At 41.4% G+C, this 16,435-nt stretch overlaps 1 protein-coding gene across 6 annotated transcripts in view; it reads right to left on the reverse strand.

The window, feature by feature from the left end:
- LOC100542122 (AP-1 complex-associated regulatory protein-like) overlaps nucleotides 1–16,435 on the reverse strand; it is a 65,321-nt gene that overhangs the window by 18,398 nt on the left and 30,488 nt on the right. For all 6 annotated transcript variants that reach the window (XM_019614770.2, XM_019614771.2, XM_019614769.2 and 3 more), the window contains one exon: nucleotides 4,781–4,839. In XM_019614770.2, the coding sequence (XP_019470315.1) occupies nucleotides 4,781–4,839 (59 nt within the window). The remainder of the gene's footprint in view (nucleotides 1–4,780; nucleotides 4,840–16,435) is intronic.

Below are 16,435 nucleotides of genomic sequence, written 5' to 3' on the forward strand. Positions count from 1 at the left end.
CCGCCCCTCGCGAGCACACGTGTGGGGACTGGAATGCAGCTCGGGGCTCCCGTTGGCTGTGGACGTCGTATTGCAAAAGAGAAAATGGTTCCTCTCAAATTACCAGGCCTGAACCCAGTAAATGCCGTTCAAGCTGTCAGACGTGTCTGGAGCATGGGGACTATCCGATTTAGCAAGATATCTCACTTATCCTTTATCACCTCCAGTTTCTCTGGCTTCAAGTATCATATTGTCAGCCTCTTCTCTCATGTAACCAGTGACAGGACAAGAGAGAATGGCCTCCAGGGGAGGTTCAGGTTGAATAATAGGGAAAACTTACTCAAAAGAGCGGTCGGGCACTGGCACAGGCTCCCCAGGGACGTGGTGGGGTCACCGACCCTGGAAGTGTTCAAGAAATACGGAGATATGACAATAAGGGACATAGCTGAGAAATACTGGTGGTAGGTGGATATTTGGATTTAGATGATCTGAGAGGTCTTTTCCAACTTGGATGATTCTGTAATCACACCAAATCCCATCACTTTAAGTTACCGCTGCAGTTACATATACAAAGTTTAAGATCACTCAAAACCCAGAAATAAATAACAAAGGCAACCTACAACCAAGAGGAACTGTTGCTATCTTTAAGTTAGTTCCTGGAGGAGGCTGAAATCACCACTTAACCAATCCTGTTTGCACTGAATACTGTCCATAAGCAAGAAGGGTTTTCCACCTCATCTTGTCCAGAAGCCCAGTACAACTGCATCCATCTGTGCTCAGGTCAGAAGGGCTCTGGGTAGTTCACCTAGGTAAAATGTGTCTCAATGTAATGGGGACAGGTACTATCTGTGCCCCTGCATCATTCTCATTAGTCTTCCATAAACATATTAAACCCAAAGTGGTGCCAGACTGGTACCCAGAGAATTGCATTCTTGAAAACCTTTTGTTGTTCCTCAAGACAGCAAGGACTACAGACTCTATTCTCCCTCAGCCTCTAGGTATCGTTCAAGCACCATTGCATCATCTCTCTTGTAAGCTGATGCACTTTTCTTACCAATGATGAACAAAAAGAATTTCTGCCTGCAACATGGCCCTGAGATTGTACCTACCTCCTCTGTAACAGGTAATGAGATATTTAATTTGTGGTCAACACAAGCTAACCTGGCCTTTGTGACTACTGAATCATAGAATCATTAAGGTTGGAAAAGACCACTAGATCACCTAGTCCAACCACCAAATGTGTGCATCTCTTCATGAGAGAAGACGTGTTGTAAAAAAGTACCATATAGATACTACCAAAGGAGATGTCTCATTGTAGATTAAACAATTTCTGTACAGAAGATCTCCCGGTGGACTTAGAGCTAGGGATGAAGGCGGATATGTCCAGTAGGGAAATAAAACTGTAGTACTGTTTGTTATGGTTTGAAAAAAATCGTTGAAGAACCATCTGCACTGACAAACTCAGTTTTTGAGGTCTATTTTGAGTCTATGGTTCTTGTTTGTGCCTTTTATTTAATGAATCCAAAAGTGGTAGTTCAGAATTGAAAGAGTTAATCAGTTGCCAAGTTAGCTATCTTTTAGTAGTGCTGAACAGATGCCTGCACCCAGAGAAAGCAATTGCTACAATAATGATAAGCAGTAGAAGGTGGGAGGTATATAATAAATTAATGCCAACTGAACTCAGTTTTTTTCCTGGAGATGTGAAGTCAGCCTCGAAAGGTTCATTACAGTGATTGCATATGGGAAGTGAGAGTGAGTGTGAAGGAGAAATAAAAACAACTAGAAATTAATTACAGAAGGTGACACATATCAACATGACTCAAGAGAAATATGATGCAGGTTTCAGAAGGAATTATTGGAATATATGGTGCTTCACGATGCTGTTTTCTACAGAATTAGCATTTTGGCAAGGTCTGTGCAGCTCCTCTCCCAAAGAGAAATATTGCAGTAGTCAAACCTGGCAGGCATTCATAAATCTCTTTGTCTCAATTGGTGACCTTTCCTAATAGAGTCCCCTGGACTGTGAAATGTAGGCCAGCAAACTGGGGAGAGAAATGTCTAGGAACTGGCTGGAATCAACTGAAAAGTCAAAGTGGCAAACTATGGCTAGGCATGATGTCAGTGAGGTAAGACAATTTCCTAGCTACCTGGTGGGTTAGGAGTTAAGGCAGCTTTGCAGGCTTTGGAACAGACATAGCAGCTATCTGTCTGTATACTTTTCTTCCTGTTGCTTTCATCTCTTCATTCCCCCACCCCTCAAACAATTTTTAAATACAGCACCTTTGTTTCTGGAATATCCACATGCCATTTCTTTGTTCCTGTAGTTACAGATTCTGAGCTTTATTAGATTGTTTTCTCCTGCATGAATCCTTCCATGAAACTAATGCCTAGAGCAAAATAAGTCAATGCTAGCAGTGTGAAAAGCAAAAAGAAGAGAAGTGTGGAGTGGAAAGACCAAGAGTGCTCTAGATTAAGTCTAATTTGATAAACACACATACGAACTTTGCTGTTACTGAAAAACCTTGCTCCTACCGAAGTAAACAAGCTACTTTCATGCCTAATGAACTTACATGCCTAAGTTGCATGTAGTGTGTGCAGAAAGTGCCATGCTTTTAAAATGCAGTGCACAGCAAAAGCGCAAATATCAACATCCATTTTAAAGCAAATTATTCCACTTTTATCATTGCCATATTCTTAGCAACTTAGGCTGCCTTGCAGTAGTGCACAATTGCTCAGATATAGAATATTCATTAAATGAATTCATAGTGATTTTTTATCTTGGCACTGTACCCACTGCACATTTTCATGCCAAGATAAGATTTCTTAGTCATTTATTCTTTCTACGTCTTAATGGCTTTAAGAAAAACCACAGTTTTAAGGAATCTCAAGGGAGAATGCTTTATAAAGGCTTTTTACGTGTTACAGCCGAGTGGATTGCCAGCATATCTCAGGCACTCTCTTAGGTTGGCTTTGTTCAGAAGGAGTCAGGCAGCTCTTATGCCATCAACTCACAACTTGTTTTGTGGCTATTCCTGTCTTCCTGATGCCTTGGCGACTGTTCTAGAAGGCAGATGAAAAACAGAGGAAGAGTTAGGGACCATGCAGGAGGAAGAAGGAGAAAGTCACATTCAGGCAGCACCTGGCTTCCAAACTGAAGTGGGTCTGTTAATTTTTAGGGAACAACTTAGCAGGATTTTAGCCTATTAAAAAACAAAACAAAACAACAACATTAATTTCAAATCAATTATCTCTTGTACTACTGTACCCCTGAAATCAGGCTACATTAATGGTTGCATAGCATAAGCCTCATCACAAATAGATCTTTACCTTTGCATTTTCTTTTTTTTTTAATTTTGTAAAGGTTATAAAGTTCCTATCCGTTGGTTTTAAGATCTTTGGGAGTTTCCAAAGGACATTCAAATACAGCTAGTCAGAATTTTGGGAACCAATTAGGATTATCATAGAGGCACAGCCAGTCAAACCATCCTAGCTGTTATATATCTAGGTTAAATTGTCATCTCCAGCTGTTCATTAATCTGAAAACTTTCAAATCAGCACAAAACCCAGTCACACGTACAGTTTAGCAAGAAAGGGCAGTAACCGAGTGGGTAAGAGAGAGGTGGAAACAAACAACTGTTCCCACTTATCAGCAATCTGCTTCTGTCAAACCTATTTGTTTTGCTGTGCCCTAAATGTGAACTCTAATTTTTCTAAGGGCACTGTTTCTCACGATGGTTTTATTTGCGGGAAGGTGTATTGAAACTCTTTTGGTTACCAGATTAATTTGAAAGACCATGGACACAGTATCCTTGATTAAATAGGAACATTTCTTTGCCTCTCACTTGGATGCACCTAGAAACCTAGAATTAAAGGCTTATAAGAAAATAAATTTCAAGGGTAGAGGGCAGACTCAGGGAAAAGGAATTTCCAAGTATTACACTATTCTGATAATAATAAACACAATGGTTTATTGTATTTGGGGATTTGAAAACAGAGAGCAAAGCACAAATTTACAAAACACACAACTATCAGTTCACTGTAAGTAGATACCAGGGAGTCCAGCAATTTACATTTGTCATAGCATGTAAGGTCAGTTCCCTGGGGAAAGTGACTGGTTGGCACTGGAATGGCATGCGAGTAACGGATGGTCTGGGTATAAATGAATGTAGAAAAATGCTAAACACCACCTTTGACAGTACAAGATTTCAGGCTTTACATATTAGACCCTGGAATAGTTATTCATTCTGCTAAATTCCCTGAGGTAAAAATAGGAAGTGTAGTGTCACTTAAAATTCATCACCCCCCTAATTAAGGGTAAGACAACATCTTCAGAGCACAACTGATGTCTTTCTGAACCTGCCATTAGAGCTGGGATGTGTAAAAATGAGGGCTGCCATTTCCTTTCAAATGTGAGGGAATGATCCCAAGGTAGTTTTTCTGCTAATGATATTGACGACAACTCATTTGCAGGTCACACAACACACTGGCAACTGCTCCACTTCCACCTCAGTGCTTACAGTTGGAGTCTTACAGCAGCCAAGCTTTCAAAATTACTTCCTTGCTAGTAATGTTGCATCTTTAAGGAGCAAGCAAGCAGTGCGTAGGTCTCTATTCTTTCTGGGTCACTGTCTTGTAAAATAAGCTCTTTGAAGACACAGAGGAGGGACCAAAGCAGCCTATATTGGACAGGGACACCCAACAGTTTATGCAGTGGCAGTTTTGTAGTCTCCTACACTACATTTTAAAGCATCCTTAGGGGCCAACAGAGCAAAACAAGAACTACATCTGAGGTCAGGCCTACCTTTCAGTTGCATCCAGATAGTACAATAGGATCTGGTCCAGCAGAGGGGCTCCTGCACACTAAGATAAAGAGAGAGAACTATGATGAAAGAGTTTATCTGCTTTCTGCCATGTTTGCTTTAAAAAACACTATTCTAGTGGTAATAAAACATATATGCGTTTGTTTATAATATGTGTTTTACACTGATACCTTCATACATACTTATTATTTCAAATTGCACACATTTAGCTTTCTCCCGTAATGAGATAGCATGGAACAGGCATGGTACACTTCCTGAAATATGTGACTGATTTTTTTTACTATGTTCTTCTCTGTCTTGCAGTAGGTACTTGAGTGTTTCTGGGGGCTTGGTGGTAGCCCAGCAGCTGCAGGCATGGCTTCCTTCTTACTGTGCAACGCACTGCTTAAAGCAGATCCTGGGAGTGGAGGCAACACTAGGCTCCTGCTGATGTCTTTGCACTATGCACCCTTATTGCCCTTCTACAGAAAATACGCAATGTATAGGATTCAGAAAGAAAAAAGGAGTGTTCTTCAAGATTCAAATATATGTGGGCTGCAGACTTACATCATTTATATCCCAGCAACAAAAGAACTGAGAATTTTCTCTGTCTTCCTGAGACTGCTATGAATCAGTGCAGCCAATGACAGAGTGACTAGCTATCCAAGAGCATCCTGGGGTTCTGTTTTAGTTTTGTTTATTTTGACAGAATAATTTTGAAGGAAATTAATTTGTTAATTTTAAAACCATAGACAGAATATAGACTGCACAAGCACAAATATTTATTTTCTGTGCTTCTGATAATGTTTCCAGGATGGCTCATGTAGACAAGAGAGAGAAAAAATCAGGTTGCAATATTCTGCTGCCAGCCCCAAAATAGCCAGGCAGGTTAAACTGTTAACAAGAGCCATCGTTAGGTGAAGAGGTTAGCTGGACAACTTACTGAAATGCAGTAATTCAAGGACTCCCATGCACATCTAGGAAACCTTTATGAGGTTTTGGAGATGTGTGGGGGAATCCTTCTGTGTATCCGTGTATTCTGTGTATCAGACTGAAATGGTTGTGGGGCCCTTTGCTTTTTCTCCTTCTCCTTCACCTGCAGGTTGGATGAGAATTATAAAGATTGGTGGTTAAGCACTAATGGTAGCAGGTCACTGACATAAGTGCTCTATCGTCAAAATGCTGCAGCTTTAAACAATAGATTGCCTCCCTCCCAGAAGCACTGATTTATCATGGGACAGATCACCTAGCAACAAAGTCCCCATGGGAAAGGGTCTATGTCTAGTGCATTTCAGGGAAAAAAACACCCTTATGAAAATGAGGCTAGGACAGATATCCTGTTCTTTAGGATTTTTATGAGGAACTTTTCATGAGCTAAAGATTTTCCAGTGGAGCAAGAAATACTTTTTATAACACTATTTCCTGTTAGTAAATAGGAAACACTGAGAAAATAAGTATTTTGTTAGAAAGGTGCCATTTTTCAGAGTGAAAAAGTGTTATTGGTACATATGTACGGACTTACATAGGCAAAGCAAGATTATGTGTCTCATTTAAAAACAATAAAAATGCAAATCAGAGAATGTGTTTGATTCTGTCATATCTGATTCATTTTTAAGACAAAAAGAAATCCTTTCAGCCATACTCAGTAGATTGTCTCGCATGTATCATTCATTTAGAGGGAGTGGTGATGGCAGATATGATTCACTAAGATGGTGTCAATCATATAGTGTTTATATGACCAGATGGTTGATTTAGGTGAGGACCTCATGCTCCTGGAAAGCTATCTACATCGTTTTCATCGCAGCGCCTGGGCTTCCCTGGAAAGATAACACAGAACAGCTCACAGTGCTGCAGCCACAGTTATGATGACTTTTTAACAAAACACTAAACTGTGGCTAATGAACCCCTTTTGCATTTCATCAGGCAGATAAGATTACCAGGTTCTTCAGTCAAATGTGGCAGACTTCTTTCTGCTTTCTATCATATCTCATTCCCTGGCATAATTTCTTCATTTTTTTCAGTCAAACCTCACTAGCTGATCTTTGAGTGTTTATAGCTTTGCCTAATAGCTGATCTTGAAATTCAAACCCATTTTTGGAGCAAGAGCTGTATTTCCAAATGAGGCTCCCATGCACAAGATAATGGTTTTTCCATTAGCACACCCAAATACCTAAAAACCATTTCTGGGTGCTCTCACTGCTGAAAGATCATTGAGGTCATTGCCGAACCGCTCTCCATCATTTTTGAGAGGTCTTGGACAACAGGGGAGGTCCCTGAAGACTGGAGGATAGCCAATGTCACTCCGGTCTTCAAAAAGGGCAAGAAGGAAGATCCGGGTAATTATAGGCCTGTCAGCCTCACCTCCATCCCTGGAAAGGTGATGGAACAGCTTGTGCTGGATACCATCTCCAGACAACTGGGAGAAAAGGAGGTTATCAGGAGTAGTCAGCATGGGTTCACCAAGGGGAGGTCGTGCTCGACCAACTTGGTGGCCTTCTATGATGCTGTCACATGCTGGGTGGATGGGGGAAGAGCGGTAGATGTAGTCTACCTTTATTTTAGAAAGGCATTTGATACTGTCTCCCACGACATCCTTATAACAAAGCTGAGGAAGTGTGGGATAGACGAGTGAACAGTGAGGTGGGTTGAGAACTGGCTGACTGGCAGAGCGCAGAGGGTCGTCGTTGGTGGTGCAGAGTCTGGCTGGAGACCTGTAACCAGTGGTGTCCCCCAGGGGTCTGTGCTGGGTCCAGTCTTGTTCAACATCTTCATCAATGACCTTGATGAGGGGATAGTGGCCACCCTCAGCAAGTTTGCTGATGATACGAAGTTGGGAGGATTGGCTGACACGCCTGAAGGCTGTGCTGCCATTCAGCGAGACCTGGACAGGCTGGAGAGCTGGGCAGTAAGAAACCGGATGAGGTTCAACAAAAGCAAGTGTAGGGTCTTACACCTAGGGAGGAATAATTGCATGCACCAATACAGGCTGGGGGATGAACTGCTGGAGAGGAGTTCTGCAGAGAGGGACCTGGGCGTCCTGGTGGATGACAGGTTGGCCATGAGCCAGCAGTGTGCCCTCGTGGCCAAAAAGGCCAATGGCATTCTGGGGTGCATTAAGAAGAGCGTGTCCAGCAGGTCGAGGGAGGTGATCCTCCCCCTCTACTCTGCCCTCGTAAGGCCTCATCTGGAGTACTGTGTCCAGTTCTGGGCTCCCCAGTTCAAAAAAGACAGGGATCTTTTGGAAAGAGTCCAGCGGAGGGCCACAAAGATGGTGAAGGGCCTGGAGCATCTCCCCTATGAAGAAAGGCTAAGTGAACTGGGTCTGTTTAGCCTTGAGAAAAGAAGACTGAGAGGGGACCTGATCCAGGTTTATAAATATCTGAGGAGTGGCGGCCATAGCGGTGAGGCCAGTCTCTTTTCAGTGGTACGTGGAGACAGGACGAGGGGAAACGGACATAAGCTGCAGCACAGGAAGTTTCGCACGAATGTGCGTAAGAACTTCTTCACGGTGAGGGTGACGGAGCACTGGAACAGGCTGCCCAGGGAGGTTGTGGAGTCTCCTTCTCTGGAGATATTCAAGTCTCGCCTGGATGCCTACCTGTGTGACCTGGTGTAGGGAACCTGCTTTGGCAGGGGGTTGGTCTTGATGATCTCTAGAGGTCCCTTCCAACCCCTACAATTCTGTGATTCTGTGATTCTGTGATCTGAAACAGCCAATGCACAGGACTGTGTCTGCTGTTGGTTATTCACATTCTTCTTTCTGCAGAGCTCCTGACATCCTACATCTGGCCAGGCAGGCAGAGGTCAGGCTGTGCACACCCAGCAGGCACAGCAGATGAGCAGGTGCTTGCTAATGGGGCTGGTAGGGGAATATTCAGACCAATAGGAACATTTATTCTTTTTATCATAGATAAGAGCAGAAATTTTTAACTAGCTTGAGCTCAGACAGATTTCACAGATTATGAATCGAGCTCCTGAAGTGTGGCTCTCCAGCAAAAGTACAAGACTCCATGTTTTCCTAATTCTCTACTTTTTTTCTCATTAGATGATGAGGCGTATCGAATAATGCCACCTGCAGCAGCCACTTTGCAGATTACACATTTACTGACGAGGAGACGTGTTTTGAGATTGCAAAGACCAATTGCAGAAGCCTACCATAAGCCCTGAGGTGATAACAGCTGTGATTTTCCCAGTGACATGGATTAGATGTGAACTGGTAACTGGAGCTGAAAATCATTCCCTCATACCATGGCTTCTGTGAAAAGCTGTTTCTGCCCAGGCATCTGCGGGCTGCTCAACTGCACGTGGAAGGGGAGGATGGTGCTGAAATTGTTGAGCAATTTCTGTTAGCTGAAAAGGGAAGTGCTGCTTGCATCATTGACCATGAGATTATCAGCTTTTATGGTCACAAGTAATTGAATGACCAACCTAGGATGCTGGGGGCACATTGCTACAATATACAGTTTATTGAGCAAAACAGAAGCAAGCAAGCAGAATTTAGCAATAGCTTGACTTAAGAGCCTAATTGTTTAACTCTTTTATTTCTTCCGCTCTAATGATGCTTACACAGGTCATAATGGTTTGGTTGTTCAGTAGGAAACAATATCACTCATTCTTTTCCTTCCTCCAAGCCAGAAAAATCAGATGTTTAGAAACAGAGAACAGCATTAAGCAAATTATAAGCTGTGTTATCATGAAAATATATCTTTCAGTAAAATGAACCAAAGTCAGAGCAGAGATGAAGTTAGATAGGCTCCTTGCATGACACACAGTACTACAAAGTGCTGACAACCAGGACAAGGGAAACGAGCAAAACCACAATCTTTGAGGACCACTTCACTTACCCACCATGCACTGATCTCTCTGGCAGAGCACATGATAAGCTGAACTCAGCTTTTCATTGTAGCTGTACCAAGAAACTGGACGAAACCTTTCTCCCATCTTGCAGGCAGTCATCCCATATAATCTTTTTTAGAAACAATCAGGCTTTATCCTAAAGCTATATACAGTGTTTGTTGTCCCTAATGGTACTGCATCAGGATCTTGCTCAAATAAGTGAAGTCTTTACTAATATCCAGACTAACGCTGCTGTCAGACAGTTTTTACCTAGTAACTCTTGTGCCCATCTGACCTTGAGAAACAAGCCAGCTTCCATAACATTTTCATTTCTGTGAACTCTCTTCCGTACCAGATCGAGTCTGTTATTTTTAATTTTAAAGTAGGACTAAAAAAATTAAGTGCGATAAGTTGTTACATAGCAAGAATTTTTGGCAAGAGTATCCTGGGGTTGTATCTTCTGATGGTTGTATCTTATTCCTGGCTCCTATGTATCCAGCGTTCAGCTCAAACTCTGGCTGCCCTTCGTCATTCTCAACAGATGAGCTCTTAGCATGTCTTCTTAACTATGTGATCTTGCACATCACACTATGAAACTAATCCCCCCTCCCTTTTTCATAACCCAGGCTTCAACTCCAATGTGCTCTTGGCATAACCTTCTAATAATCCTTCCTATTGCACCTGAAAGTTTATCACATGCCTAGTGTTTATACTACCGTCACTACTGCAAATATAAACAAGATAGGGGTACAAACCTCCATGAGAAATTTTTCTACAAGAATTCCTTTGGCCCTATAGATTTTCTTTGTTTCCCTTATCTCAGTTTGAGTTACTACCTTCATCTTCCCAAATTGTATTAACACTGATTTACGGCAGGCTAGATCATTTATCCCAGCTATGAAATCAGTTATCAAAAATATATGGCTCAAAGAAATAAATTCCCACCATATCTTACCTAGTTTAGTTACTTTCCTGTTATGGCAATAATGCATAGAGCACATGCATGGGAAATCTCAGGTAAGCAATTTTTAGAGAAGCACAGCAACTTCCTGCTAGCACCAAGAAGTGCAGGCTTCAGGCCATCATTTCAACAATTTCACAGTTCGAAAGGCAAAATAGGAAACTCATGCAATAGATACAAATGTTCTAAGCTTCCCAAAAGCCAAACTCAGGAAAATGTTTGAAGTATTTTTTTTTAAATTTTTTTTTTTCCTTTCTGAAAGTAGAGGACACATATGAAGGTATCAAAGCTTCATTATGACAGCATCAGGCTTGAATAAGCTGAGCTTGCTGAAGATAAGCTCAAAAGCAAGCCATCAGGCACATACATAATTTAAACACCTTTTCTAGCACTCAGCATCCAGCACAAGCTCATGCTACTGCAGAGCGTGTTTCCTGCTCTGCACTCACCACAAACAAGCAGGGAGCCCCCCGAAGTACAGAGATGGTTTTTCTGAGGCCAAGCTGGAACATGCTTTAATATATCAAGAGTTGTATTCTAAAAAGCTCTGAAGTTCTTCTTTTGGGGAAGAAAGTAGTGACTGGCGTGATGCTGAGGGGCACTGTAAATTACTTCTCTCTGTCATAGGACAAATTAGCAGGTTTGCTCACACACAAGTTGTACACTGCTGAGAAAAGCTGGAGATTCTGAGGGACTGTACACAACACCACTTACAGACACAAACCAAATAAAAGCTGAACACAGTTATGCAGTGGATGGCTTTCAGGCCACCAGAACTCAGTAGTTGTTCCCATCCTCAGTCAGCTACAGCTGATCTTGTTCTCAACTGGCAAAGAGCACACTTATATGAGCTGCACCTACTGGCTTTCTGGTGTCACTGTCTGAACGTCCCATCCTGTGATCTTTCATACCATTCAATAATTAATTCACATCTTCACTTGAGTTTTGTTTTGTATTTGCGGTAACACTTGCCTGGAACAGCTCTACATGACCAATAAAGAAAGAAGTACTTGGCACCATACTGATGACTGAGCTGGGGACCAGCAGGGAAAGGCCATGCATGGGTCAAGGAAGAGGGAGTCTGCTTCCCAGATAGGTAAAAGGAAGGACTTATGTTTCAGGAAATAAGAGCCTACATAAACTAAGACAGCGCATGCAGCGTCTCTTAAAAATCCTTTGTGAGGAGATTTCAAAACTGGATATTACAGTACAAATCTCCTAAATGATACAATAATTTCTATTCATCTGTGCATTACTACTAGCAGAATAGGAAGACAGCATATTCAAGATATATATCTTCTTTTTTTTTTTTTTTTGTCTTCTGACTGCTCTTGTCCAGACAGGACGGTAACAGATATTCTACATCTGTGAGATGCAATGCTAGAATGGTTTTACAAATTCTTGCCGTTAATAAAATCATTGAAGCAGGAAGGGATGAACAAAGATAATAATCATAATGTATAGCACTATTAACTATTCTGTTTTTCCACTGGAGTGCTTCAGTGCTTTTTACAGTAGACTCTGTGCCTGCCTTTGGTACAGCAAGCTCCATTTCTTCTCCTCTAGAGAAAATTATTTCAGCATGAAAGCTACTTGGTTCCGAAACACACAAAAGACACCCACACATTCAGCTGGCATCATGTGCTAGCTGCTGAAACTGAGCCCTAGCACAGCTCTTCAAGCACATGTGAGGCATATGGAAACCCCAGGACGTCAGGGAGGTAGAACAGGGAGTATTATTTAAGGACTCCTTGTGTTTTCCTTTTACACAATCATAGTAAAATGCTACTTATTTGAGAGAGAAACCATATTCCTTATGAAAAAAACTGTCAGGAGAATGGAGAAGCTTACACTTTGTTCGTTTTTTAAGTTTAACCTGTTGTATTTTAATCCATGCACCTATGCACTTGGCAGAGGATACCTTAACCAGAAACTCACTTATAAATACCATGAATCAAAAGAAGTCAAAGGAATCAACATATATAATGATACAGAAGCAGAGATGGTTCTGAGTTAACTGGTTTCTGAATTTCCCCAGGACATATCAGAAGCGCTTAGAAAGCAGAAAGTGTTTCCACTGTAGTGGTAGTGACTGCCTTCTATCTGGGAACAGCCACAAGTTTTTTCCTCTGCTGCCTGTATTACTCTGGGATTTGAAGGGGGAAATTTAAACGTGTCTTCAGAAAAGACAGGAGAAGGGTGGCATCAAAAAAGATCTGTGCTACCAATCTTAAAGTAACAAGTGAAAAACGGAGCATTAATGATGGAGCAGTTACCCAGGAAGACCTGAGTTCTGTTTGCAGTGTCTTTATTTTATTTGCAAAACATGACTAGGGCTCAGTCTCCTGGGAAACTACAGCATGGCCATCACTGCAAAAATATATGCTATTAATCTAAAGACTCCACTGTACTGTAAAACTACCCACTTCTAAGCACAGAAATCACCCCAGCTGATAAAGCCCAGATAATAAGGCAGGCAGGGCTCAGCAACAACAGAACCTACACTGGGCGCAGTATCCAAATTGTCTTAATGGTGCTGTCTCCACTGAGGTATCTGCATAGCATGGAATGGATTCTTCCCAAAACATGGTACAAAAGAATGCTAGGTCCAAAGATTGCACTGTAATGCATTAGAACATACCAAAAAACAGAGACATTGAAGGAAAGCTAAAAAATGAGATTGTTAGCAGTAATTTGTATTTATCTGTCAAAGACCTTGGGATAAGAACTTGTTAATTGAGAATAGTTAGTTCCATTGCTTACAGAGCTCAGCCAAATACTTCATCTCATCACAGATGGAATGAGGAAACTATGAATCAAAATGAAAACATTAGTAGTCAAACACTTGCATGCATTTGGTACTCTTATCTGACTGAGCATCTGAAATGGACAATAGCCTCAAGACTGCTTAATCTTTTTCCTCTGCAACAAGATTCACAGAGAGACTTACTGAAGTAAGCTTAAAGGCACAGAAATATTTGGTCTCAGAAAAACTGCATCATCATGTTTTTCCTAATCTTATTAAGTCGAGGACACGAACACCAAATACTGGAATATATTTTACTCCAACAAGAAGCACAGGACAGTTACCCGGTGCTCAGCTATCTGAAGATGGGCAGAGCTGGACTGAAATGCCTGAGGAAATAAGGTGCCTGGCTGATGCCAGCTCTTGCTGGCAGGTGCACCCTGACAGGGTGCATGTATACAGAAAGTGACAGCAAAAGTAATTTTGCAGACCTGCTCTGAGGCTTTGTGACACTGGCCAGGTAGCATTAAAGACATCTCAGTCTCTTCCCATGACCTCCATTCTGCTCATACTGCTTGGCTTCACCCCTCTGGTAACAGCTAGTGTGGGAGCAATGGCTTAAAAAACAGCTTTGAGAAAGAACATACATGAAGGAATGATTCAAAAGGATAACCAAGTACAATTTTTGAAATAAGTCATTTACAAGCCAAAGCACTCAAGAACACAAATTTCTTTTAAGTCAAGGAGAAACTTCTCAGCGTCTATCACTTTATAAAACAGGATTTTCACTGCCAAAGATGTTTCTTTACCAAATAATTTATTTCCTTGTCACAGACTCACTGTACCTGGGATGTAGTCCTGATATCACACTAGAAAGTAGATAATTGGTGGTTCATTTCCACCATCTATTCTGGGCAGCATGCAAACCCATGTCTCTTGTACCTTCATCATCTACAGGTATTTCTTTCACAAGGAAGCCCCCAATAGTTTGCCAGAGACTAATTTAGCACCTTCCTCACATATATTAAACCCTCATCCAAATGAGGACAAAATGAGCCCTTTTCCTCTGCAAGGCTTTATAATGCAACAGACAGCAAATATAAAATATGCCAAGACAGACGCAGACAGATACCAGAAGAAGGAAAAGTCGCCTCAAGCAATGTTCATTCCAGATGCAAGATGATGTGCCAGGACAAGCTAAGAAACTATTTGGCTTAATTAATTTGCTTCTAATGAACACAAAACCTAGGCACTTATGCCCTAATAATTCTGTTTCAAGTATCAGCTGATCGTAATCACCATCTGAAAAGACAGGTAAGTACAGGTTAAAAAAGAGAAAACAGCAACAAAAAAAACCAACTACCTGACGCGTGTATTTTTAAAATCTTCTCTCCAATTTCCTCCCCTCAGGCATTAAGGAGATGCCCAGCAAAACATGTCCAACTGAAGATAAAATGACTGTCTGGGTGACTTTTAAGGAGACAGAGTGATTGTAAAAAGCCCAAACCCTTAGCACGCAGCTGTTCTTGTGAATGGCCCTACTGCAGAGTGAAGTAAGAAAAGTAAGAAGAGGATGCAGGTATCAGTTCTGGAAGGGTGGAAAGGCCAAGAAATAGCTCCTAAAGACTAGACTAAGGCCCAGGATGAAAAGAATCAAACAGAACACTGAATTCCCCTTTCTGCCACTCCTACAAAAGCAGACATCAAGTTCAGTAGCTAGAGCCAAAGACAGGCGTTCTTGAAGTTGCAGACATCCAGCAAAAGGGCTGACCAAGAAACTTTACTGGAAATCAATACCTGAAGGCCTGAATTTATTCAAGTGTTGACTTTTGCTTAGTTTGCGCACAACCACTTTTTTCCTTTTAGAAAACCCACAGTACTTAATTTGTTGTGCATCTTGAGCAACACAAACATATGCACCTGATGGATCTGGCAGAACAAATATTTTGCTAAGCTGCAGGAAAAATATAAACAAACAGAATTGGATTTATTTGGGGATGTTTTGTCCCGCAAGATGTTCTGTAAATACTCAGAAAACAAATGAAAAATCCCAAACCTCCTTGCGGCACAGCAACCGTCACTGTTTTTCACACTGTTGACCACATCTGGTTCCTCCAGAGGCTGCTCTGGGTGCGAAACAGAGATAGGCAGTGAAGGGATAACTACTTACAGCACAGTGTTGCCATTATTTGTTAACAGGTGTTTCCCTTCCTTCCCCATTTCAGTGCAACTTTCTATACGCTCAGCCACCAAGATGTGAAATAGTTTATTGAGCTCTGGAACTGCAATTGTTTCTCCAACAGCTGATTTCAGGGGGAATTTGAATGCTGTCCCATTTCATCTGGGCCTACCATGAAATCTGAGAAGTGCAAGCCCTGAACAAAGCACCACAAAGAATTCAGTTCGCACTGATGACAATACTTTTTATTACAAAGAATAACAAAGTGCTTTCCACAGGATTCACTTAATACAGAGTTGTTAAGAAATGTGATTTTTGCTTTTTAAAAACAGACAGTTTCAATGCAATGATTTTTCAGTGCAAACAGGGTTCTCCAACACTCTCCATTGTGTAGCACTTCTCTGTACACAGTAGTTCAGCCATTCAGGCATCAAGTGTGAAACAGTACCAATGAGTCCATCTTTTAAAAAACAGAGGTTATGTAAAAGCTTTTGAGATGTCACACTGACCAACAAGAATTACATCAGGTTGTTTATTGCAGTCTGAGGGGACATCTTTCCTTCATACAGTCCTACACAAAGCATCAAGGTGCTTTCAGTTCTAATAATCATATCTACCAAAATAAACAACACTATCCATTTTAACTATATAGACAAAAGCAAAATTGTCTTTTTTTTTTTTTCTTTTTCTGCACTCCCCCCCCCTTTTCTTGAATTAAATTAACCTTTTGCTTTTTAATTAAAGATACACTGGGAATGCCTGGTGTTCCTCATGCCGTGGAACTAAATTTGGATGGAAGGAAGAACACAATGCTAGGACTGTTTACCTATTTCTCCCTCTTCTTGGTACAAATTCACAGTTTGATTTATTTTAACACTTTAAATACATACATACAACCTCTTTGCTTGCCTGGACCACATTGGGTGAAGAAGAGT

Source organism: Meleagris gallopavo, chromosome 4 (assembly GCF_000146605.3).
Source record: "Meleagris gallopavo isolate NT-WF06-2002-E0010 breed Aviagen turkey brand Nicholas breeding stock chromosome 4, Turkey_5.1, whole genome shotgun sequence".
NCBI classification, from domain to species: domain Eukaryota; kingdom Metazoa; phylum Chordata; class Aves; order Galliformes; family Phasianidae; genus Meleagris; species Meleagris gallopavo.